The sequence below is a fragment of the Melanerpes formicivorus genome, unplaced genomic scaffold (genome assembly GCF_026170545.1).
Source record: "Melanerpes formicivorus ecotype bairdi unplaced genomic scaffold, bMelFor1.0.p_v2 SCAF_46, whole genome shotgun sequence".
Classification (NCBI taxonomy): Eukaryota; Metazoa; Chordata; class Aves; order Piciformes; family Picidae; genus Melanerpes; species Melanerpes formicivorus.
The window spans coordinates 4,269,467-4,292,920 of record NW_027142398.1 but is presented as its reverse complement, the minus strand read 5'-3'; the positions used below and the strand labels follow the sequence as shown (position 1 = coordinate 4,292,920).

General features: G+C 57.6%; 1 protein-coding gene across 3 annotated transcripts; it reads left to right on the top strand.

Moving 5' to 3' along the window:
• ZC3H11A (zinc finger CCCH-type containing 11A) lies at positions 1–22,389 on the top strand. 3 transcript variants are annotated; one of them, XM_068159738.1, is made up of 18 exons: positions 1–106; positions 8,082–8,136; positions 9,500–9,701; positions 9,913–10,032; positions 11,167–11,290; positions 12,061–12,264; positions 12,941–13,057; positions 13,707–13,787; positions 14,282–14,392; positions 15,283–15,345; positions 16,293–16,388; positions 16,694–16,759; positions 17,129–17,629; positions 18,294–18,367; positions 19,180–19,582; positions 20,517–20,686; positions 21,097–21,164; positions 21,577–22,389. In XM_068159738.1, exons 3-18 carry the CDS (start codon positions 9,648–9,650, stop codon positions 21,839–21,841), a joined length of 2,517 nt encoding a protein of 838 aa, XP_068015839.1. In that variant the 5' UTR covers positions 1–106; positions 8,082–8,136; positions 9,500–9,647; the 3' UTR covers positions 21,842–22,389. The 3 variants fall into 3 exon arrangements, with proteins under 3 accessions (XP_068015839.1, XP_068015840.1, XP_068015841.1); XM_068159739.1 differs by having other exon boundaries at positions 19–87; XM_068159740.1 differs by lacking the exon at positions 1–106 and having other exon boundaries at positions 7,430–8,136; positions 13,707–13,784.
• The last annotated feature ends 1,065 nt before the right edge of the window (positions 22,390–23,454 follow it).

The window sequence follows — 23,454 nt, the reverse complement described above, 5'->3', positions numbered from 1 at the left end:
CTGGCAGCGGGAAAGGCAACGGCCCGAGCGGCGGCCCCGGCGGATCGAGGCGATACGGCGGCGGCTGCGGCGGTCCCCTGGGGTTCGGTAAAGTCCCTGCTCGCCGGTAACTACAGCCGTTCGTAGACCCCCGGGGGCTGGGGAATGGCCGCTCGCCAGGCCCGGGTCCTCTGCGCGTCCCCCGCGGCCGGCAGGGCTGAGCGGCCCAGGCCGCGGCCCCGAGCCCTCCGCACCGGGGCCTGGGCAGCCGCTGGGGCGGGGGCGGGGAGGCCGCTGGGGCCCCGGGGACAGCGCTAGCCTGCCGGGGGCGGCGGTGGAGGTGAAGTTGCGGCAGGCCCCGGGACAGCGCGGGGGGGGGGAGGGGGAGGCCAGGAGCTGCTTCCCTGCTGCCCGATCCGGGCCCAAGGCTCCCTGCGGCCCCGGGGGACAGCGCCGCGGCCCCGGGCGCAGCTCTCCCCTTCCCCGCCCCTGCCCTTTCCTGGGCTGGTGGAGACCCTCTGCAGGGCTTGGCTGCGGGTTTCCCCTTCCCCCCCGGCCCCATCCCGGTGCTTTCCGGGGAGCCGGAGTCCCCGGGCGGGCCGCGGGGAGGTTGCGTTGGGCAAAGCCGAGGTCCCAGCGCAGGTTGCCTCCTGCCACCTCCTTTCTCTTCGGGTCAAAGCCTTGGGTGCCTTTCCTTTTGTAGCAATGCGCATCAGGGGCGTGCTGTAACGTAGTCATCTGACAGAGTGCTCCTCCGTTCCCCCCTCCCCGGGGAGCTGCCGCCGGGAGCTGCCTCCCTCCGCCTGCGCCCCGCGGGCATCCTGAAGGCAATCCCGCCTGGGTCACGTCTCCTTTTGGCCCTTGGGAGTGGGACCTGAAAGGTTTCCTGGTGGCCTTCAGCGTGGAAGTGCAGCAGTGAGAGACTTTGGGGTTGGGGTTTTTGGGGGGGTTGGGGTTTTTGTCGGTTGGGTTTTTAACCTTGCAGGGCTCAGGATGTGGAACCTGCAGCTCGTTCCCAGAGCTGCCCCCTTGGGGGTGCCTGCAGCACTTGGAGCTCTGGGCCATGCTTTTTGTTGGGTGTTATTTGCCTGGGGGGAGCCGGGGGCAGGGGGGGACACACACAAAAGCAGAGCTCCCCGGAGCAAGGGGGGGTTGGAAGTGCTCTCAGTGGCACATGGCTGCAGTGGACACTTCCTAAGGTGAGAAAGGCTGAGCAGGTAGGCTGGGGTTGGGGCTCCAGGAGGCAAACCTGTCCAGAGGCAGCTTCCTCCTCCTGGCTCTTCTCACCTGCAGTGGCAGCTTCCCAAGTGCCTCCTTCCAGGGGGAAGGTTGACTCTTTCTGAGCTTTCACCAAACATTCCAGTCTGGAAGGTGAATTGTCACAGCAAATGGCTGCCAGCCCCTGGAGTTGATTAGAGGAGCAGGGACAAGGATGAGGAAAAGGAGGAGTGGCTTCTAGTTAGGTAGGTTTGAGCTCAGCTGGGGGTAGATGGAGCAGCTTCAGCAGCCCCCTTGGCTTGGGGCTGGTTCCTTGTGACCACTTGGACACTGGGAAGGAGCAGGGAGGAAGTTAGAGGACACCTAGACAGCAGGGAAGGAGGGGTTGGGCATTAAGGGAAAGCCACTCCATGGAGGCTTGGTGCTTCCCAAAAGCTTGTTAAGGATTTGGGACCTGCTCCTCCTGCCTGTGGTACTGAGCAGGATGCAGTGTGGAGATCTCCAGTGTGGAGCTTTGGGCCTGTGGTGCATCCAGAGCATAAACCAAACCAGCCCTCAGCTGTGAGAGGCCAGCTGCTCACCTGGGGACACCTCCAGGCAGAGGGCTGCTCACAGGAGCCACAGCTGTGAGCACTGGGAGGGAAGATGCAGGTGCCTGTGAGGTGTCCTGTGTCAGGCATCTCCCCAGCCGGTGGCTTTAGGCTGTTCCCAGCTCTTGGTGGTGCTGTGGCAGAGCCAGTGGGCTGCCCTTGCAGCTGGCAGAGCAGAAGTGGGCTGCAGATGTGCCTGGCTGAAGGGAGAGCTGCCAGGGAGATTGCCAGAGGGGTGGGCTGCAGTGCTGCAGCAGTGGTGGGTCCTGGAGCATCTGGAGAAGGCAGACAGAAGGGTTTGCCATGAGAGCAAAGCTGCTCAGAGCCTTTGGGTGCCAGAAGTGAGGACAGTCTCTTGGCCTGCCCTGCTCCTCTCGTCTGGAGCTGCTCAGCTGCCCCTCAGAATCCCTGGCACACTTCTTGCAGCGTTCACAAAGTGTGCCAGGCAGGGCAGGGACTCATCTTGGAGCCTGCATGCTGGGCTGGGGCCTGGAGGTGCTGGTGCTGTTGGTAACCTGAGGCTTGGGAAGCACCTCTGGATGTCCCTCCTGCTCCACAGGAGCTTTAGCCCCATGGAGGTGGTGTCTGGAGCCACTTCTCTGCAATGGATAGGCCCAGAAGCAGTTGTGGTTCAGCACCTCCAGGCCTGGCTGATCCTGCTCCAGCTTTGCCTGCTGGACAGGTGCTGGAGGGAGAAAGGATCTGAGTCTTAACCATGGGACTCAGCTTGGAAGGGACCCTCAGAGGTCATCTTGTCCAACCCCCCTGCAGCCAGCTCAGGCTGCCCAGGGCCACCCTGAGTCTCCTCTTGAGTGTCCCCAGGGATGGGGCCTCAACCACAGCCCTGGGCAGGCTGCTCCAGCCCCATGCTGCTGTGAGGAAGCTCAGACAGGAGGATGTACTTAGATGAGAGATAAAGAGAGCTGCTGGGAGGCTGAGTGCTGAAGGCAGCTGGGGGTTTGCCCAAGGCCAAGCTCCTGCAGGCTGTGGCACTAGACAGCTCCCTTATCTGACATGATTGGACTGTAGGGGAAACATTTGTGATGGCTCTGGGGAAAGGCCAGCCCAGACATCCAGATGGAAGAGCTGAGGCTTGGAGCTTGAAGCACCCAAGGACTGCCTGCCAGCACCAGCCCAAGGCTGCCTCTGAAGCACTGCCCCAGCCCCCTCCTGGGAGCCAAGCACTTCCCTGCCACTGCCTTGGCTGCAGCCTCAGCAGCAGGAAGTGTCCTACAGCACCCAGTTCCCAAACTCATTTGTGGCTTTCCCTTAATTCCCCTCAGCCCTGGAGGTTTTCCAGCCCCCAGCAGCGCTGCTGGTGTGGTGTGCAGGCAGAGCAGGGTGCCAGGAGCCCGGCTTCAGCTGCAGTTCAAAGTGGGTGAGTCAGGATTGGGAGCACAGGGGAGCTGAGACCTTGTTGTCAGTCACTCAGCCCAGCGATTGCTTCAGGCCAAGGGTCACTGGAAGCAGGAAGGAGCTGCTCAGCGACCTTCTCTCTGCCTTTCATATGCTAAACGTCAGCAGAAGGTGGAGCATTGTCCTCCTGGAATGGCGATTGAGGCTCTTCTCGGCTGCTGCCCCTGCTGCCAGATGCCTGATGGGTGCAGGATCCGGGCTCTGCAGAGCAGGTGGAAAGGCTTTCAGGCCAAAGGTGTCACTGTGGCTCCGGGGCTGGGAGAGGGGTGAAGTATCTTAGGCTTGAAACCGATCCTCTGTGGAGCGGTGTGCTCAGATCTGAGCCTTTGGTCTTGCTCCCTTCGCTGGACCCCTGCTGGAAAGGCTGCTCTGAAGGATCCCTTCTGCCTCCTGATGGTGTCAAGCTAAAGACAGATCCCTGCTGATGCAGGGTCTCATCTGATGGGGGCTTCAGTGCAGCTAGAGAAGCAGCAGGCCAAGCAGCCCTTGCAGGGCAGGCTGATTTGCCTCTCACTTTAAGGAGTGGCTGAGCTCAGGAGCACGAAATGAGAGAGAGCTCCTCCAGCAGGGCTGCTCCAGCAGGGCTGCTCCAGCAGAGCTCCTCCAGCAGAGCTGCTCCAGCAGGGCTCCTCCAGCAGGGCTCCTCCAGCAGAGCTGCTCCAGCAGGGCTGCTCCAGCAGGGCTGCTCCAGCAGGGCTGCTCCAGCAGGGCTGCTCCAGCAGGGCTCCTCCAGCAGGGCTGCTCCAGCAGGGCTCCTCCAGCAGGGCTCCTCCAGCAGGGCTCCTCCAGCAGGGCTCCTCCAGCAGGGCTCCTCCAGCAGGGCTGCTCCAGCAGGGCTCCTCCAGCAGGGCTCCTCCAGCAGGGCTCCTCCAGCAGAGCTGCTCCAGCAGGGCTGCTCCAGCAGAGCTGCTCCAGCAGGGCTGCTCCAGCAGGGCTGCTCCAGCAGGGCTCCTCCAGCAGGGCTGCTCCAGCAGGGCTCCTCCAGCAGGGCTCCTCCAGCAGGGCTCCTCCAGCAGGGCTCCTCCAGCAGGGCTGCTCCGGCAGGGCTCCTCCAGCAGGGCTCCTCCAGCAGGGCTGCTCCAGCAGGGCTGCTCCAGCAGGGCTGCTCCGGCAGGGCTCCTCCAGCAGGGCTGCTCCAGCAGGGCTGCTCCAGCAGGGCTCCTCCAGCAGGGCTGCTCCGGCAGAGCTCTTCCAGCAGGGCTGCTCCAGCAGGGCTCCTCCAGCAGGGCTCCTCCAGCAGGGCTGCTCCGGCAGGGCTCCTCCAGCAGGGCTCCTCCAGCAGGGCTGCTCCAGCAGGGCTGCTCCAGCAGAGCTCCTCCAGCAGGGCTGCTCCAGCAGGGCTGCTCCGGCAGGGCTCCTCCGGCAGGGCTGCTCCAGCAGGGCTGCTCCAGCAGGGCTGCTCCAGCAGGGCTCCTCCAGCAGGGCTGCTCCCCGGGGGCAGCTGTGCCCCTTGCTGGAGGTCACTCTCAGCTCTGGCTCTGGGAGATCAGAGTGCAAGGTGACCCCAGCTGAGTGGCAGAGGAAGCTGAGATGATCATCTGCCTTAACCTTCACCTTCTTGGCTGCCAAGCTCACAGCTGTTGCTCTCAGAGGTTGCTGTGGCCCCCGGCCTGGGTTCAGGCAGCACTTAGGGCTGGAGCTGACTGCAGCAAGTGCAAAGGGTAGGAATCAGGAGCAGGCTCCTTCAGCTTTGGGCAGCTTAGCTTTAGGGTTTCGTGCAGGGGAGGAGGGTTAGGTTGAGGTTGTTCCTGGGGTGTGAGGTTGCTGTGACACCTCCCACCCTGCACTCAGCCTGTGGAGCAGTGCTGCCCAGCAGGTGCTGCCCAGCAGGTGCTGCCCAGCAGGTGCTGCCCAGCAGGTGCTGCCCAGCAGGTGCTGCCCAGCAGGTACATCGACAGCAGGCTGCTTGAGAAGTGAGCTTACAAAAGGCAGTGCCTGCTGCTCCTGGAGGGCTTTTGGAGGCTTTGTTCAAGTTCTGCCTCCCCACCCCCTTCCTTAATCGAGATCCATTCACACTCTATGAACAGCTCCTGAAGCCTGCCCAGGAGCAGGGAAGGCAGCAGCCAAACCGCTGAGCCCTTGGGCAGGGATTTCTTGCCGTTCCCTCTGGTGGTGGATGCATTGTCCATGGTTCTCCCTGCCTAGGGGTGGGGGGCAAGCCCCCAAATGCCACTTTCTAGCCCTGGATTCCTGCAGGTTTGGGTCTGAGTGGCTCAGCTCAGTGAGCCTCCAGTGCCCTCTCTTTGAGTGCTGCCTTCTGCAACCTGAACAAATCATCCTGGAGAGAGAACCGAGTTTAACCTTTCTGGTCACACTTCTGCCTGAAGGAGCACCAATGCTTTGTTGTTGTTAAGGAGGAATTTATCCAACACCCAGCCTGGTTCTGAGGGTCCCAAGGGAATAATCCAATCGACACTGGAGAAGGGAGGGGGGAAACCCCTTGCACTTCACTCCTGATGGTTTATTTTCCCCTTGTCAAGCACTCAGCCAAACCATCCCTAACCTGAGAACCCAGCTTTGCCTCTCTTTCTTTGAGGGTTGGGCAAATTCCCTGCCAAAAACCCACCCCAAAACCCCCCCAGACATACCCTGGCAAAGGGCCTGGTGTGAGCACAGGGCTCCAAACTTCGATTATTCAGCAGGTTTGGGGCCCAAAGAGGCAGAAGCAGCAGGGCACTGTGCAGTGGTTGAAGGGAAAGGGGTCAGGGTGATTGGGAGTTTGAATTGTGTTGCAGCCTGGCTGCAGGGTTTGGGGTGATTATAGATGGATAAATAGGGGAAGGAGCCTGGTGGGGGGGAAAGGATCATTTGGGGAGGGGAAAAGATCATTTGAGGGGAAAGGATCATTTGGGGAGGGGAAAGGATCATTGAGGGAGGGGAAAGGATCATTTGGGGAGGGGAAGGGATCATTTGGGGAGGGGAAAGGATCATTTGGGGAGGGGAAAGGATCATTGAGGGGGGGAAAGGATCATTTAAAATGAAGCACTGAGAAATAAGGGAGCACTAAAATAAAGGATCAAAAAATATACCTATAAAGGAGCATTTAAAAGGGAGGATTGAAAAGGATCATTAAAGAAAGGATCATTAAATGATGGAGCATTAAGAAAGGGATCCTTAAAGAAAGGATCATTAAATGATGGAGCATTAAGAAAGGGATCCTTAAGGAGCATTAAGTAATGGAGCAGTGAACAGGGAGCATTGTAAGCAAACACACACACACACAAAAGGGATTATTGGAGTAGAACTCTTAATAGCAAAGCAGAATCCTGAGTCCAAGCAGAAAGGGAAGTGTCTGACTCCACATCCCTCCCTCCCCCCCAAAAATAATCATCCAAGTTTCCTGTGGCTGACTCAAAAGCAGCTCCAGCTCTGCTGGCAGCAGAGCACCAGCAGCTGGGGGGCTGGGGCTGAGCCATCTGTGCTCAGTGGGTAAGGAGGGGTGCATGGACTAGGCAGCCAGCAGGTGATGGCAAAGTTGGGCAAAGGAACCAGATCCCTTCCTGAGCATCCCGAGAGTTCCAACTCCTTGGGCTCCTGCAGCCACCCCACTTGCAGAGTGAGCATCTCCCCCTCTGAGCTTGCTGTGCCCTCGGGCTGCTGCCTTCCTGCTGGTAGCTCCTCCACCTCCTGTGCCCCAGGTCTGGATACAGAGCTCACAGATCCACAGAATGGGTTGGGGCTGGGAGGGACCTTGAAGATCCCTCAGTTCCACTCCCCTGCCGCGGGCAGGGACAGCTCCCCCAGCCCAGGCTGCTCAGGGCCTCATCCAGCCTGGCCCTGAACCCCTCCAGGGAGGGCCCAGCCACAGCCTCCCTGTGCAGCCTGCTCCAGTATCTCCCCTCCCAGTCCTGTGCAGGCTGTGTGTGTGTCTGGAGATGCTCCTCCTGTGGCTGCCCCCACATCCCTGCTGCTCTGCAGCAGCAGCCTTGAAGGCAGAGTCCCCAGCCCCTGAGGCAGAACTGCTCAGCTTCCTTTGGGCTCTTTTTTTGCCACTTCCCTCCCAATCAGAGCCTTCCTCTGCAGCTTCTCCTGGCTGGCAGCCCCCAAATTCCCCTTTTTGGGGCTTTTTTATCCCTTCTCTTGCTGACTTTTGTTACCAGCTCCCTCTTGGGGGGTGTGTGGAGGCACATGCACGGAGCCCCCTCCCTGTGTGCCTGCACCCACTGCCTGTGCTTGGGCTTTGCACTCCACAGGCAATGAAGCTGGGAGGCTGGAGGGGGGTGGGGGGTGGAGGGCTGGGGGGAGGGGAAAGGCCTCTTTTTTTTTTTGTGTGTGTGTCTTTTTCCTACTAGGTGAAGACCCTTGAAGACCAGAAATTGCAACTTAACTGAATTCTTAAGTTAAAAACCAACCCAGCCCAAACCACACCAAACCAAAACCACCTCCCCCACAAGGGATTTAACCTCAGTTAAATCTTGCCTGGCTGTGGAAGATGGAAGCTTCATTTTTGCAGCCACTTTGAATCCTGAATCCATCTTTAGATGCTCTGGGTCTCTCTTTTTCTTTTTGTTGTTGATTTTTCATTATTATTACTATTTTTAAGTATTTTTTTGTGTTTTTTTGGTGGTTTTTGAAGAGCTTAAACCAAAACCAAACCAAAACCAAACCAAATCAAACCAAACCAAAAGCAAAACCAAAAGCTAACCCTGGCTGTCTCCAGCCCTGGCAGCCTTTCACCTGGACTTGCTTCCTCCATGTAGTTGTAAGATGCCTTAAAAAAAAAGCCACACAGCACCTCCTCTGGTTGAAGTGGTGGATGAGAGAGAGAGAGGTTCCCTTGGCAATGTCAGGAGGCAAGCAGACAGACAGACAGACAGACAAAGTTCTTTCTGCCCCTCTCTTATTAACTCACGGATTCAGTCTTGGTTCGGCCTACAGGAGAAGTTGTAACTGGAAGGCTTTGAAGATCCCCAAGGTGGCTGCAGCTGGCCAGGTGAGTCAGCCTGGGGGGGGTGGGAATGCTGCCTGCCTGAGGCTGTGGCCCAAGGGGTGAAGGGGTGAGTGCAGGGGAAGGGATGAGAGAAACCTGCAGCACTGCCGCTCAGGAGGTGATCTGCTAGAGGGAGAATAGAGTGGAGTAAGAGTTAGAGTAGAGTAAGAGTTAGAGAGTAAGAGTTAGAGTAAGAACAGAGTAAGAGAGTAAGAGGAGAGTAAGAGAGTAAGAGTTAGAGTAAGAGTAGAGTAAGAGAGTTAGAGAAGAGTTAGAGTAAGAGAGTAGAGCAAGAGTAGAGTTAGAGTAAGAGTTAGAGTAAGAGATAGAGTAAGAATAAGAGAGTAAGAGTAGAGAAGAGTAAGAGTAGAGTAAGAGTTAGAGAGTAAGAGTAGAGATAGAGTAAGAGAGTAAGAGTAAAGAGAGTGAGTAGAGTAAGAGAGTAAGAGTAGAGTTAGAGTAGAGTAAGAGAGAGATAGAGTAAGAGTAGAGTAAGAGTGAGTAGAGTAAGAGGGAAGAGTTAGAGTAAGAGTAGAGTTAGAGTAAGAGGTAGAGTAAGAATAGAGTAAGAGAGTAAGAGTAGAGAAGTGTAAGAGTAGAGTGAGTAAGAGTAGAATAAGAGAGTAAGACTAGAGTAGAGTAAGAGTAGAGTTAGAGTAAGAGATAGAGTAAGAGTAAAGAGAGAGTGTAAGAGAGTGAGTAGAGTAAGAGTAGAGTAAGAGAGTACAGTAAGAGTAGAGTAAGAGTTAGAGTAAGATTAGAGTGAGAGAGTAAGAGTAGAGTATGAGTAGAGTAGAACAGAATTAACCAGGTTGGAAGAGACCTTCAAGATCATCACATCCAACCTCTCACCCAGCACCACCTAATCAACCTAACCATGGCACCCAGCACCCCATCCAGTCTCCTCCTGAGCAGCTCCACTGCTGGGGACTCCACCACCTCCCTGGGCAGCACATCCCAGTGGCCAATCTCTCTCTCTGTGCAGAGTTTCTTCCTAACCTCCAGCCTGAACCTCCCCTGGCACAGCTTGAGACTGTGTCCTCTTGTTCTGGTGCTGGTTGCTCTCCTGGCCAAGAAGGCCAATGGGATCCTGGGCTGCATTGAGGAGAGTGTGGCCAGCAGATCCAAGGAGGTTCTCCTCCCCCTCTGCTCTGCCCTGGTGTGGGTTGGAAAGAGTCTTAAAGATCATCCAGCTCCAACCCCCCTGCCCTGGGGCCTCCTGCCCTGGGGCCTCCTGCCCTGGGGCCTCCACTGGAGCAGCTGGTTCCAGCTTCATTCCCCCCCTCACAAGATTCACTTCTAAGAGACAGCAGCTATGAAGATGCTCCTCCCTGACTCCCTTTCCCTCCTTGCCACCTCTCTGCAGGCTTGCTATTAAAAAGAAGATTGCACTGCTCAGGGCAGTAGAAGCTGTCAGGCCCAGGAAGAGTGCAGCCAGCTCTTGCCAAGGCTGGAGGAAGCCCCTGCTGAGTCAGCCCTTTGGAACCAGAGCTTGTCCTGCCCATTGGCCCAGCATGTCCAACCAAGGAGATGACTGCTACTTCTATTTCTATTCCACATGCAACAAGGTAGGTTGGCAGTGCCCTCATCCCAGGCCTGCCTCTGCTCCTCTTTGCCTTAGGGGAGGGGAGGGGGAGGAGAGAGCTTCTAGGAGCTGAAGCAGTTAGATCCTGCTCCCACTTGTCAAAGCCTGGCTGATTTCAGGCTGTGCCCTTGCATGCTGGCTTTCCTTGGGGTGGCTGTCTGGGGGTTGCTGAAGGCTTTGCCTCCTGGCTGCAGGGGGACAGCTGCTCCTTCCGCCACTGCGAGGCCGCCCTGGGGAACGAGACCGTCTGCACCCTCTGGCAGGAGGGTCGCTGCTTCAGGAATATCTGCAGGTTCAGACACATGGAAATTGATGTGAGTAGCTCTGCTCCCCCTCAGCCACTGCCAAGGGCTTTTAGTCACTGCTGGAGAAGCAGATTTGCTCAGGCTGGAAAAGGCTTTGAAGATCCAGATCGAGATCTAGGTCGTGGCCAGGAAGGCCAAGGGCATCCTGGCCTGGGTCAGGAGGAGTGTGGCCAGCAGGAGCAGGGAGCTCATCCTGCCCTGTGCTCAGCACTGCTCAGGCCACACCTGGAGTCCTGTGTCCAGTTCTGGGCTCCTCAGTTTAAGAAGGACATTGAGAGACTTGAAGGTGTCCAGAGAAGGGCAAGAAAGCTGGGGAGGGGTCTGGAGCACAGCCCTGGGAGGAGAGGCTGAGGGAGCTGGGGTTGCTTAGCCTGGAGAAGAGGAGGCTCAGGGGAGACCTTCTTGCTCTCTGCAACTCCCTGAAGGGAGGTTGGAGCCAGGTGGGGGTTGGTCTCTTCTCCCAGGCAAGCAGCAGCAGAACAAGAGGACACAGTCTCAAGCTGTGCCAGGGGAGGTTCAGGCTGGAGGTGAGGAAGAAATTCTTCCCAGCAAGAGAGATTGGCCCTGGGGATGTGCTGCCCAGGGAGGTGGTGGAGTCCCCACCCCTGGAGGTGTTGAAGGAGAGCCTGGATGAGGCCCTTGGTGCCATGGTTGAGTTGCTCAGGTGGTGCTGGGGGAGAGGTTGGACTCCATGATCTCAAAGGTCCTTTCCAACCTGGTTAATTCACAGTATCTCTAAGGTGATAACTCTGTTCTGTTCTGGATGATCTTTTAAGGCTGGATGATCCAAAGGTCCCTCCCAACCCAAACCATTCTTTGCTCAACCAGTCCAACCTTTCTGTAACTGCCAAGGCTGGGGGCTAAGCCCTGGCCCTCAGCCCCACATCTCTGAGGCTCTGCAGCACCTCCAGGGCTGGGGGTGCAGCCAGCTCCCCAGGCAGCCCTGCAGAGCCTTTGAGAGCCCTGTCAGAGAAGAGATTTCTTGTGATGGCCAACCTCAGTCTCCCCTGGGCCAACTTGAGGCCATTTCCCCTTACCATCACCATCACAGACTGGCTTAGGTGAACTTCCTAAGCTGCAGTCTCACCCTGCTCTCCCTGAGCTCCAAAGCATTCCTCTTGTGCTGTCCCTTTCTGCCCTCAGAAGAAGCGCAGTGAGATCCCTTGCTACTGGGAGAACCAACCAGTGGGCTGCCAGAAGTCCAACTGTGCTTTCCACCACACCAAAGGACGTTATGTGGATGGCCTCTTCCTGCCCCCCAGCAAAAGTGAGTTGCTCTCAGCCTTTTCCTTCAGGTCAGAACTGATGGGCAATGTTGATCAGAGGAAAGGGGACACGAAGAGGAGGGTGGGCAGCAGGCTCAGGGAGGCTCTCCTCCCCCTCCCCTCTGCCCAGGTCAGGCCACAGCTGCAGTAGTGTGTCCAGTTCTGGACTCCCCAGTTCAAGACAGACAGGGAACAGCTGGAGAGAATCCAGTGGGGCTGCAAAGATGCTGAGGGGTTTGGAGCAGCTCTGTGAGGAGCAAAGGCTGAGAGCCCTGGGGCTGAGAGCCTGAAGAGCAGCCCCAGAGGGCAGCTGAGCAATGCCCAGCAAGAGATGAAGGGTGGAGGGCAGGAACATGAGGCCAGACTCCTGTCAGTGGTGCCCAGGGATGGGACAGGGGGCACTGGGAACAAACTGGAACCAGGAGGTTTCACTCCAGGAGAAAGTTGTTTGGTGTGAGGCTGCTGGAGGCCTGGGGCAGGCTGCCCAGGGAGGTTGTGGAGTCTCCTCTGGAGAGCTTCCAACCCCCCCAGGCCATTGTGCTCCTATGCAAGCTGCTGTGGCTGCCCTGCTGGAGCAGGAGGGTTGGACTGGATGCTCTCCAGAGCTCCCTTCCAGCCCACACCATGCTGGGGTTCTGTGATTGGAGGTGGAGAACAGGAGACTCCTGGATTCAGCTGCCAGGTGAGGTCTGTGCCTTGCCTGCCATAGCTGTGCAGGGAGTCAAAGTTCTGAGTGGCCAAGTGACAGCTGCTGCTCCTCCTCTTCCTCCAGCCACGCTTCCAAGTCCCCCTGAGTCAGCAGAGGATGATGTGAAACTGGCTCAGCTGTCCCTGCAGCAAAGCAAACTTTCTGTCCAGTCCAATCCCTCCCCCCAGCTGAGGGGGGTGATGAAAGTGGAGAACTCTGAGAATGTCCCCAGTCCTACCCACCCTCCTGTTGTAATCAATGCTGCAGATGATGATGAAGATGATGATGGTGAGTGTGGTTTGCCTTCTTGAGGACATTTCTGCTGGCAGGCAGTCTCTAAACCACAGAGTCCCTCAGCTGTGGAGTGGTTAAAGCTCCTCACAAGGCTCTGGAGCCCTAAAACCTTTTTCCCCTCTCAGCTCTCTGTCTTACAGCAATTTGTGAAGCCAGCTCAGGTGCTTGGGAACAGAAATCCTCCCAGTCCAGCTGCTCCCCTTTGGAGTTGAGAGCATGAGCAGAAGCTGGAATGAAGTTGTTCAGGCTCCAGGGAGGCCTTAGAGCCTTCCAGTGCCTGGAGGGGGCTGCAGGAGAGCTGGGGAGGGACTGAGGCATGGAGTGACAGGATGAGGGCTGATGGCTTCAGCCTGGAGGAAGCTGAATGGAGATGAGCTGTCAGGATGAAATCTTCCCCCCCTGAGGCTGGGGAGGCACTGGGAGAGGTTGCCCAGGGAGCATCCAAGGCTGGAAATGTCCAAAGGCAGGCTGGCTGGAGCCTTGAGCAGCCTGCCCTGGTGGGAGGTGTCCTTGGGGGAGGGGTGGGATGAGATTGTCTTCAAGGTTCCTTCAAACCCAAACCATTCTGTGCTGATGGAAAGCATGGACTGAACTGTCTGAGCCACCTGAACCTGATCAGCCTTGTCTGGTCCCTGCTCTGCAAGTGAAGGGCTCTGTGTCTGCCTTTCAGATCAGCTCTCTGAAGAGGGAGAAGAAACTAAAACACCTGTCCAGCAACCATCCCCAGAGGCCCACAATGGCTTGAGGATCATTTCCACTAGGAAATCCAGCTCTAACACAAAGCAAGGTACCTTGTGTGTCCTCCCCAGCACTCTGGGGAGCCCTGGCTAGTGAGGGGAGTCTCACAGCTCATGCTCTGATACCTAATTACCTGATAGTGCAGCCAGATGGAGGCACCCTCAGCAAGCCTGCAGATAGCACCAAGCTGAGTGGTGCAGTTGTAGGACTGGAGGATGGGATGGGAGCCATCCAGAGGGCCCTGGGCAGGCTGGGGAGGTGGACTGAGGAGAATCTCACCAGGTTCAACCAGGAAAAGCTCAGGGCCCTGCACCTAGGTAGGGGCAATCCTAGATACCAGTGCAGGCTGGGGGTGATGAGGTTGGGAGCAGCCCTGCAGAGAAGGACTTTGGGGAGCTGGGGGGTGAGAAGCTGGAGAGGAGCCAGCAATGGGCACTGGCAGCACAGAAGGCCAAGGGCAGCCTGGGCTGCATCCAGAGCAGTGTGGCCAGGGGTGGAGAGAGAGGATCCTGCCCCTCTGCTCCCTGTGTGGAGGGATTCAGATGCTTCAAGCACAGTAAAACCCTGCAGGGCTGGGGGGGTGGTGTGAGGAAAGCTCCCAGCTGCAGCAGCAGGCATCCTGGGAGTGAGCTGTGAGGAGCTGCCCTTCAGCAGCTGCTTTGCCAGCCCCAGCTCCATGACCCTCTTGGGGTTTCCAGATGACAACTTGAATTTTGGAATCAAAACCCTTGAGGAAATCAAACTGAAGAAACTGAAGGAGAAAACAAAAAAGCAAGGTGGTGAGTTCATGCCCCCAGCCCCCCTCTGCTCTGGCCTGCTGCTCACTCCCCCCTGGGGATCCCTGGGGGTTGGTTTGCTCCTTTGGCTTGAAGCCTGCTGCCTTAAACCCAATGAGCTGCTCTTCTGCCTTGGAACTCCAAGGGCAAATCAAAGGGAGATTTGCTCTTTGTTGTTCCCATGCTCTGCTCACCCTGGGCCTGACAGTAGTCAGGGACTAACAGTTTGGGGCTGTCTGATGGGGGTGGCTTGGGTGGGTTGGGGGTTTGGGGGTGGCTTGGATGGGTTGGTTGAGGGTTTGGGGTTGGTTGAGGGTTTGGGTTGGCTTGGGTGGGTTGAGGGTTTGGGGTTGGTTTGGATGGGTTGAGGGTTTGGGGTGGGTTGGGTGGGTTGAGGGTTTGGGGTGGGTTGAGGGTTTGGGGTTGGGCTTGGCTTGGTTGGCTGAGGGCTTGGGTTTGTGTTCTAACCACCCTTCTCTTCTGTTTGCTCTCCCCAGAAGGCCCTTCAGGAGTGTCAGTTCATCCACTCCAGCCCAGGAGCATCCCTGTGCCAGAAAAGGAGAATGTGAGGACAGTAGTGAGGACAGTGACCCTGTCCTCAAAGCAAGGTGATCACCAGTGCTGCTCTTGCCACAGGCTGCTAAAGCACAGGCTCACAGAGGAGCTAAGATGTGCACCCTGCACATCTCCCTTGCAGGACAGGAGTGGGGGAGTCTGCCACTTGAGTGTGTCAGGCAGGAGGAGCTGGTGTGCAGGGTCCTGGATTGAGGCAGCTCCTTACAGCTCATCCTTGTAACTGAGCTGCCTTGGGTTTCATCACTTTCATGGAATCCTGGGATGGATTGGGTTGGAAGGGAGCTCCAGAGCTCACCCAGTCCAACCCCCCCTGCAGTCAGCAGGGACATCCCCCACTTGCCCAGAGTCTTGTGGAGCCTGACAGTCCTGGTTTGAGGGACCCAGCCTAAACTGCCACACTGACCTTGAAGATCTCTAGGGGTGAGGCCTCAAGCACCTCCCTGCAGTCTTCCAGCAGCCTCCTGGGGCAGGACTTGTTCCTCACATCCAATCTCAGTCTGCTCTGCTCTCAAACCATTGCCCCTGGGCCTAGCCCTGCAGGCCTTGGCAAACAGTCCCTCTGCAGCCTGCTTGTAGCCCACTTCAGGTACTGGAAGGTTGCTCTAAGGTCTCCCTGGAGCCTTCTCTTCTCCAGGCTGAACCCCCCCAGCTCCCTCAGCCTTGGTAGCAGAGCTGCTCCACCCCTTGATCATCTTTGTGGCCTTCTCTGGACCCACCCCATCAGCTCCATGCTCTTCCTGTGCTGAGGGCTGCAGAGCTGGACACAGGCCTTTGAACCCCTAAGGCTGACTTCAGGAGATGTGGGAGGTGGCAGGGGGTTGGAACTGGATGATCTTTAAGGTCCCTTCCAACCCAAACCATTCCCTGAAGGCTTTTGGTGGCTGCTGCTTGCTGTGCACTGAGAGTTTGTTCTCTGCCCCAGGGGAGGAGCCAGTGATTAGGCTGAACCTTGCTGAGAGGCTGGGGAAACGAAAAGCCTCCCCAGGTAAGAGCTTTTGCTCTCCTTTCTCTGGGCTGTTTCTGGGCTTTGGGTTGGTTTGGGATCTCCTCACCCAAACCTGCCCACATCAGGTCTGGGCAGAGCTGTTTGCTGCCTGCTGACCTCACCAATCCTCTTGGCAGTTAAAGGCCAACACAGAGAGGTCTGCCTGGGGGGAGGGAGGTCTGTGGCTGAGAGTTGTAAAAGCCTCCTCCAGACAGGGAACAGCTGGAGAGAATCCACTGGGGGCTGCAAAGATGCTGAGGGGTTTGGAGCAGCTCTGGGAGGAGCAAAGGCTGAGAGCCCTGGGGCTGAGAGTCTGAAGAGCAGCCCCAGAGGGGAGCTGAGCAATGCCCAGCAAGAGCTAAAGGGTGGAGGGCAGGAACATGAGGCCAGACTCCTGTCAGTGGTGCCCAGGGATGGGACAGGGGGCACTGGGAACACACTGGAACCCAGGAGGTTTCACTCCAGGAGAAAGTTGTTTGGTGTGAGGGTGCTGGAGGCCTGGAGCAGGCTGCCCAGGGAGTTTGTGGAGTCTCCTCTGGAGAGCTTCCAACCCCCCCTGGCCATTGTGCTCCTGGGCAAGCTGCTGTGGCTGCCCTGCTGCAGCAGGAGGGTTGGAGTGGATGCTCTCCAGAGCTCCCTTCCAGCCCACACCATGCTGGGGTTCTGTGATTGGAGGTGGGGAATAGGAGACTCCTGGATTCAGCTGCCAGGTGAGGTCTGTGCCTTGCCTGCCATAGCTGTGCAGGGAGTCAAAGTTCTGAGTGGCCAAGTGACAGCTGCTGCTCCTCCTCTTCCTCCAGCCACGCTGCCAAGTCCCCCTGAGTCAGCAGAGGATGATGTGAAACTGGCTCAGCTGTCCCTGCAGCACAGCAAACTTCCTGTCCTGCAGAGGGATGCCCTTCAAGCATCTGTGCCTCTCTCTCTCTCTCTCTCCTCTCTCCCTGCAGCTGGCAAAAACGTCCTTCCCCTGAAGCGCAACCTGGCCGAGAGGCTGGGGAGGAAGATTGACACCCTGGAGAACGCAGACAAGGCACCCAAGAGAGGTACAGCTGCTGAACAGCTGCAGCTGAGCCACAGCTTCCCTGCTTGGGTGTCCTCTTTCCCCTTTCATCTGATCCTAGAGTGGGCTGGGGTGGGTTGGAAGGGACCTCCAGAGGTGGTGCAGTCCAACCCCCCTGCGCTCAGCAGGGACATCCCCCCCTGGGTCAGGCTGCTCAGAGCCTTGGCAGTGCTCTTTGGTGGGTGGTTGAGGGCTCAAGGTAACTTTGAATCCCAGGGGAGAGATCATCTGGCTTGAAATGTGAAGACTCCTGCAGCCTTCCCTGACTTGGTCTCTTCTCTCCTGCAGTTCAAGTCCCCAAGTCCCTGAAGGAGAGGCTGGGATTGTCCTCTGACCAGCCCAGTGCAGAGCCAGGTAATAACTGGGTAGTAAACAAACCTTCCTCCTCTCCCTTTCCATGAGCTTCCCTGCAGCCCTAAGAGCTTGAAAAGTGCTGATTGGAGAGTGCTGAAGCTGCCCTGCTGCCAGAGATCTGCCCCTGGGGGGAGGTGTTTTCCACTGGTGCTCCATCAGGATTTCAGGCTGCAGCTGGGAAGTGCCAGAGGCTGCAGTGAGCTCCTGCACAAGAAGCCCCAGCCAGGAGCAGGAGGTTGAGATGCTCATGGAGGGACACAGTCTGAGGAAGGGACAGAAGCATAGAATCCTAGAGTGGTTTGGGCTGGAAGGGGCCTCCCAAGAGCAAAAGTCTCCTAACCATCAGTGCTTTGCTTCTGGCTGTGACAGAGAGGGCTGCCAGGCCAGCGGGAGAGATCCACGTGAAAACGCTGGAGGAGATTCGTCTGGAGAGAGCTACTCAGAGGCGAGGAGAGCCTCAGGCCAGAGGCCAGGCCGAGGGCCGCTGCAAAGCAGAGGATCCCAGCTCAGGGGCAAGGCCTCCCCCTGCAGGCCGCAGCAAAACCTTCTCGGGAGCCCTGGCCGAGAAGAACGAGAAGCAGCTGGAGGAGGAGAAGCCCAAGGCAGAGGAGTTCCCTGCCAAAGCCAAAGCCGAGGGCGAGCCCAGGAAGCTGAGTGTCCTGTCCCCATCTGTGCCCAGCAAAGTGCAGCTGGCAGAGGCAGGGGGCAGAGCCAAGGCTGCAGGAGAAGTGAGGATTAAAACCTTGGAAGAGATCAAGAAGGAGAAGGCTCTGCGGCTGCAGCAGAGCGGAGAGAACCTGCCGGCAGCGGCAGCGCAGCCTGAGCCTGCCCCCGCTGGCAGGAGGCTGCTGAGAGTCACAAAGCTGATGGGTGAGGAGCTGCTGCCTGCCCTGCTGCACTGCTTCCCCTCTCAGATTGCCTTTGCTCACAGCTGCTTTGCTTTGGCCTTCTGTCTGTGATGGAATCTGGTTGAAGGGGCCTGGGAGCTCATCTCCTCCAACCTCCTCGCCGTGGCCAGGGACACCTCGCGGCTAGGCTCAGCTGCTCAGGGCCTCATCCAGCCTGGCCTTGAGCACCCCCAGGCTGCCCAGAGAGGTTGTGGAGTCTCTTTCTCTGCAGAGCTTCCAAACTCCTCCCTGGCCATTGTGCTCCTGGGCAGGCTGCTGTGGGTGCCCTGCTGGAGCAGGGGGTTGGATTGATGATGCCCAGAGGTCCCTTCCCTCCTACACCATGCTGGGAGTCTGGGATTGGGCTGTGGCAGAGTTTAACTTGGCTGTTGATGTCTCTCTGTTTGCAACTCCCTGATGGGAAGGGCAGTTTGGGTCCAAAATGCCAGAGCATGGGAGAGCTCCTCATTAAGCCTTGTAATTAGAGGAGATGTGATTGAGGGAGGGGGAGCTCAGATGCTGCCTGAGTGGCTTCCTGTGGCCATTCCCCAGTGAGCCCAGCAAGGCAGCAGAGGTGAGCAGGTGGCTTTGTTTCTTCTGTTGACAGAATGATTTGATTTGGGTTTCTTTTTTGCCTTCTTTTAAAGCCCCTGGAAGAGAAGAGAAGAAGATTGTGGAACTGAGCAAGGCTTCTCCCAAAGCTGCCTCTGCTCCTGCAGAGGTGAGTCCTTTGGAGGTGCTAAATACACACAAGCTCTGCTCTGCCTTTTCTTAGCACACCCTCCCAGGCTGAGTCTGCTCCCACCCCTCCCCTGTTGGCAAGCTCTGTCAGGTTGTGTGACAGCACTGTCACATCATTCCAGGCATTCATCTTCCACCTGACAGTGAACAGGAAACTCTTAGCACCAGATGAAATCTGTGGGGTTCCTAGATACCAATCCAGGCTGGGGGGATGGTGAGGTTCAGAGCAGCCCTGCAGAGAAGGACTTGGGGGTGCTGGGGGGTGAGGAGCTGGAGAGGAGCCAGCACTGGCAGCACAGGAGGCCAAGGGCAGCCTGGGCTGCAGCCAAAGCAGTGTGGCCAGGGATGGAGAGAGTGGATCCTGCCCCTCTGCTCTGCCCTGGGGGGACCTCACCTGCAGGGCTGGGGCCAGCTCTGGAGCCCTCAGCACAGGAAGGAGAGAGTCATCTGCCACTGGGATGTGCTGCCCAGGGAGGTGGTGGAGTCCCCATCCCTGGAGGGGTTCAAGAGGGGATTGGAGGTGGCACTTGGTGCCATGGTTTAGTCAGGAGGTCTGTGGTGCCAGGTTGGACTTGGTGATCTCTGAGGTCTCTTCCAACCTTGGTGATTCTGTGACCTGGAGCTGATGGAGCAGGTCCAGAGGCCAGGAGGATGCCCTTCCAACCCAAAGCATTGCAGGATACCTTCAAACCCTTGGCATGGGCAAGGCCAGAGCTAGGGGCTGGCAGTGAGTGCTTCAGGAAACCTCCAGAGAGTTTTCATCCTATTCATCCTCTCTTGCTTCCTTCCCAGTCCTCTGACCAGAGCACAACAAACTCCAAAGTGCAAGTGAAGAGCCTGGAAGAGATCATGAGGGGCAAGAGGCAACTGAAGCAGCGCCAGGAGGAGAAGCTGCAGAAGGAGGCAGCTGCTGTGCCGTCAGCTCCTGCTGAGAAAGCAGCCAAGGAGAAAGCTCCAGCAGCAGGGAGTCCTGAGTCCAGCCTGGTTTCAGGGGCAGCTTGTCAGCGTGGGAAGAGGCTAACAGGGAGAGCTGCGGAAGAGGAGGGGGCTGAAGGCCCAGGGAAGGATGCTGCTGTGTGCCCAGGGAAGGATGCTGCTGTGTGCCCAGGGAAGGATGCTGCTGTGTGCCCAGGGAAGGATGCTGCTGTGTGCCCAGGGAAGCAGCCAGCTCAGCTCCCCGAGCGCAGAGCTAAAGGTAAGGCTTGGTAAAGGTCCTGCGGGGAGGGGAGGGCAGCAGGCTGCTCATCACTGAGTCTCAGGGTCTGTGCTGAGGGCAGGGCAGCAGGCTGCTCATTTCCACTGTGAATCTCAGGGTCTGTGGGGAGGGGAGGGCAGCAGGTTGCTCATTTTCACTGTGAGTCTCAGGGTCTGTGCTGAGGGGAGGGCAGCAGGCTGCCCATTTTCAGTCTGAGTCTCAGGACCTGTCCTGAGGGGAGGGCAGCAGGCTGCCCATTTTCACTGTGAGTCTCTGCCTCCTCCTGGGGATTTCTGTGCTCCTCTTTTACACCTTCTGGCAAGCTGTGTGGAAAGGGCCCTGGGCAGTGGCAGCGCAGCTGTGCTGGCCCAGATGTGCTCAGCTGTAAGGCTTAGAGTCCTGGACCTGTTTCCTTTGGTCAAAGTCATCCAGCCCAACCATTCTGGGGCTAAACCACATCCCTCTGCACCACATCTCTGCAGCTTTGAAACACCTCCAGGGCTGGGGATTCCACCACCCCCCTGGGCAGCCTGGGCCAGGCTTGGAGAACCCTTTCAGGGAAGAAGTTTCCTCTGATGGCCAAACTAAACCTCCCCTGGGGCAACTTGAGGCCATTTGCTCTCATCCCATCACTTGTTCCTTGGGAGAAGAGACCAATCCCACCTGGCTCCAAGCTCCTCTCAGGGAGCTGTAGAGAGGTCTCCCCTCAGCCTCCTTTTCTCCACCCCAGCTCCCTCAGCTGCTCCTCCCCAGCTCTGTTCTCCAGACCCTTCCCCAGCTCCCTTGTCCTTCCCTGGACCCACTCCAGCTCCTCAATGTCCATCGTGGGGTGGTGGCCCCAAACCTGACCCCAGTGCTGAAGGTGTGGTTATGGGACTTGTAAGCTGTTTGGTTGGGAGCAAGCCTGGCTCAGCTCTTCCTTCCTTCCCTCCAGCCAAACCCAAGGTGTGTCTGAAGCCCCTGGAGGGGAAGGGCAGCTCCCCCACCAAGCAGACCCTGAAGCGCAGGGCAGCCGAGAGCCATCCCTCTGCTGTGGCAGCTGTGAAACCCTTGAGTGCCACTGGTGGGGACACCAAGGAGCCTTCAGCTAAGAAAGCAGCTGTGGTAAGGACAGGGACTGAGGGCAGGAGTTGGGTCCCTGGTCAAAGTGCTGCCCAAGTGTTGCTCTCCCCTGGGTGAGAAGGTGAAAAGCTGAAGTGTTCCACAGCTCAGCTTCCTTCCAGATCCAGAGGTGGCTTGCAGGGAGGGGGCTGCCTGCTGCTGGTGGCTGGATGGCAGTGTTGCCATCACCCTCTGCTGCCATCTCTGTGGCACAAAGCAGTCTTGCCCACTAGTGGGGTGTCCTGAGAGACACAAGCTCGTGAGCAGCCTTCAAGGCAATCCCAGCTCTCCTTCAGCTGTGCCCTGGCTGTGTAGCTGAGGTCAGGCTCAGCAGTGCCAGGGGAGAGGCAGCAGAGGGAGATTCTCTGGGAAGCTTTTTTACCTCTCCTAAAAACCATCTTGCTTCTTCCTAGGCCATTGTTCCTTCCTTGCCAGAGGACAGCCTGGTCTCCATACCTGTGAGAGACAAACCCAAAGCCAGGTACCAGCCACACCTCTCCTTTCTCTTGGTCACTGCATCTCTCAGCAGCTGCTCAGCCACTGCTCTCCCCAGGGAGCCCCAAGGTTAACTGAATAACACTCATGGAATGGGTTGGCTTGGAAGGGACCTGTAAAGATCATCCAGTTCCAACCCCCTGCCATGGGCAGGGACACCTCCCACCAGCCCAAGCTGCTCAAAGCCTCACCCAGCCCTTGAGCACCTCCAGGGAGGGCACATCCACAGCCTCCCTGTGCAGCCTGGTCCAGTGTCTCACTGCAAAGGCTTTCAGCAGGGCCTGTGTGAGGTGGAGGTGTGGGAAGGTTCACTCCAGTTTGCTGAGCTGCTTTGCAGGCCACAGCTCTCTGGTTAAGGGATGCCACAGACTGATTTCTCTCTCTCTTGTTCTTCCAAGTCCTGAAGTGCACCTTGGAAGCCAGGCAGACTCCATGGCACAGTCAGAGGTCTCCAGCTCCACCTCAGCTTCGTCCCAGGTGCCAGCAAAGGCTCGCAGGCTGAGCTCCACAGGGGCTGGGAAGGCTCCTTTGTCAGTAGAGGATGACTTTGAGAAGCTGATCTGGGAGATCTCAGGAGGCAAACTGGAAGCAGAAATTGACCTGGACCCTGGCAAAGACGAGGATGACCTCCTTTTGGAACTGTCTGAGATGATTGACAGCTGAACTGCAGGCTCCTGGGGGACTGCAAAAGAAAAACCCAGAGAGAGTCAAAAACACTTAATCAAAACTGTCTCTTGTTGGACACCCAGAGGGGGAAGGACACCCAGAGGGTGAGGGACACCCAGAGGTGAAGGACTCCCAGAGGGGGAAGGACTCCCAGAGGTGAAGGTTGTTCCTCTTCCTACCTGAGCTTTTGCAAGGAGTCCTAAAGCACAGCTGAACCTGGCAGCCTCTGCACTCAGCTGTCCTACACTTCCCTGCTGCTCAGAGTTGAGGTCTTCTGCATCCTTCTGGAACTCTTGGCAGCAGCAGGAGGAGGAGGAGGAGGAGGAGAAAGCACTTCTGTATTTTGGGACAGAGAGATGCCCCCCTCTAAACTTGGGGGGGGGTTGGGAAATCCATCTCCTGCCTGAGCCATGCTCTGAAGGCTTCAACTTCCAAGCTGCATCCCCTCAGCCCTTGGCAAAGCTCAGCCCTGGGCAGGTTTCAAAGCTTTGATGTTCTTCATTTCTGGGACAGTTGCTCTCTAAAGCCTGGAGTTACTATGTCAACTCTTGAGTTTTATTTATGTCTTGCTCTCCTTTTTGGACTTTCACCTGTTTTTTGTTGGGGGTAACTTAATGGCAAGTACTGGGGGGGGGGGGGGGGAGGGGGGAGCAGGAGAAGTCATATTTCTGGACCAAACATGCTGCCAGGGGTGGTGGTTGGGGTCAAGTCCATCCAGCCTTACTTTGACTTATCAGGGATGACACAACCTGGGTGTGAGAAGCAGCAGCTCTGAGCACAGCCAGCAGCTCCCCCCCTCTCCTCTGTACCAAAGCCTGGCTGGGGGGGGGAAGGGTTTGGTGCTTCTTGCCAGTGTGAGTCTGGTTCCAGGGAGGGTGGTCAGGATCCCCCTCCCAGCCTGCAGTCAGTTGGTAACAAGAATTGGTTTAAGTGCCTCCTGGTTCCAAGCTTCTCCCCCACGGAGCTGCTGGCTCCTCCAGGGCCTGGTGTTCCCCACCAGCTTTGTGGCCCCACAGAGGCTCTGAGCCAGGGCAGGAGCACCGCTCTTGGACCCTGGCACTGCTGCAGGCCCAACCACGCTGCCCCTCTGTAGAGGAGGCTGTGCTGGAGGCAGGAGTTGGAGCTCCTGGCTTGCCTGGGCTGCCTCCACGCAGCCTGTGACCCCCCCCCCAGAATTCAGCTGAGCCTGGAGCGTGTTGTGTGCCCTGCCCCCCACCCTGATCCCTCTCCCTGGCAGCTTGGAGTTGTGATTTGTTTCCCTCAGTCTCTCCCTGCTCTGCTGGGTGAAGCCCTCAGGTTCTTGGCTGCTGGCAGAGGGGGAAGGGGAGTTGGGTTGGAGTTGGCTGTAAATAGTTTTCTCTGTGGTTGAATCCACTCTCGGTTCTTAGAGCAGAGGTTTGAAACCAGGAGGTGGAAAGCTGCAGTTGTGGCTCCTTAAACAAAAAAAAGAAGCTATTTTGTTTTCCCCTCCCTGAGCCTTCTGTGCCAGCAGCTGGGAGAGGCTGGGGCAGAGGAAGAGCACAGCACAGCCTGCTGGAGGAAGGCTTCCTCCTTGCTGCTTCCCCTCCTCCTGCTCTGCCAGCCCCTGGCCCAGGCTCTGGGCCCTGGTT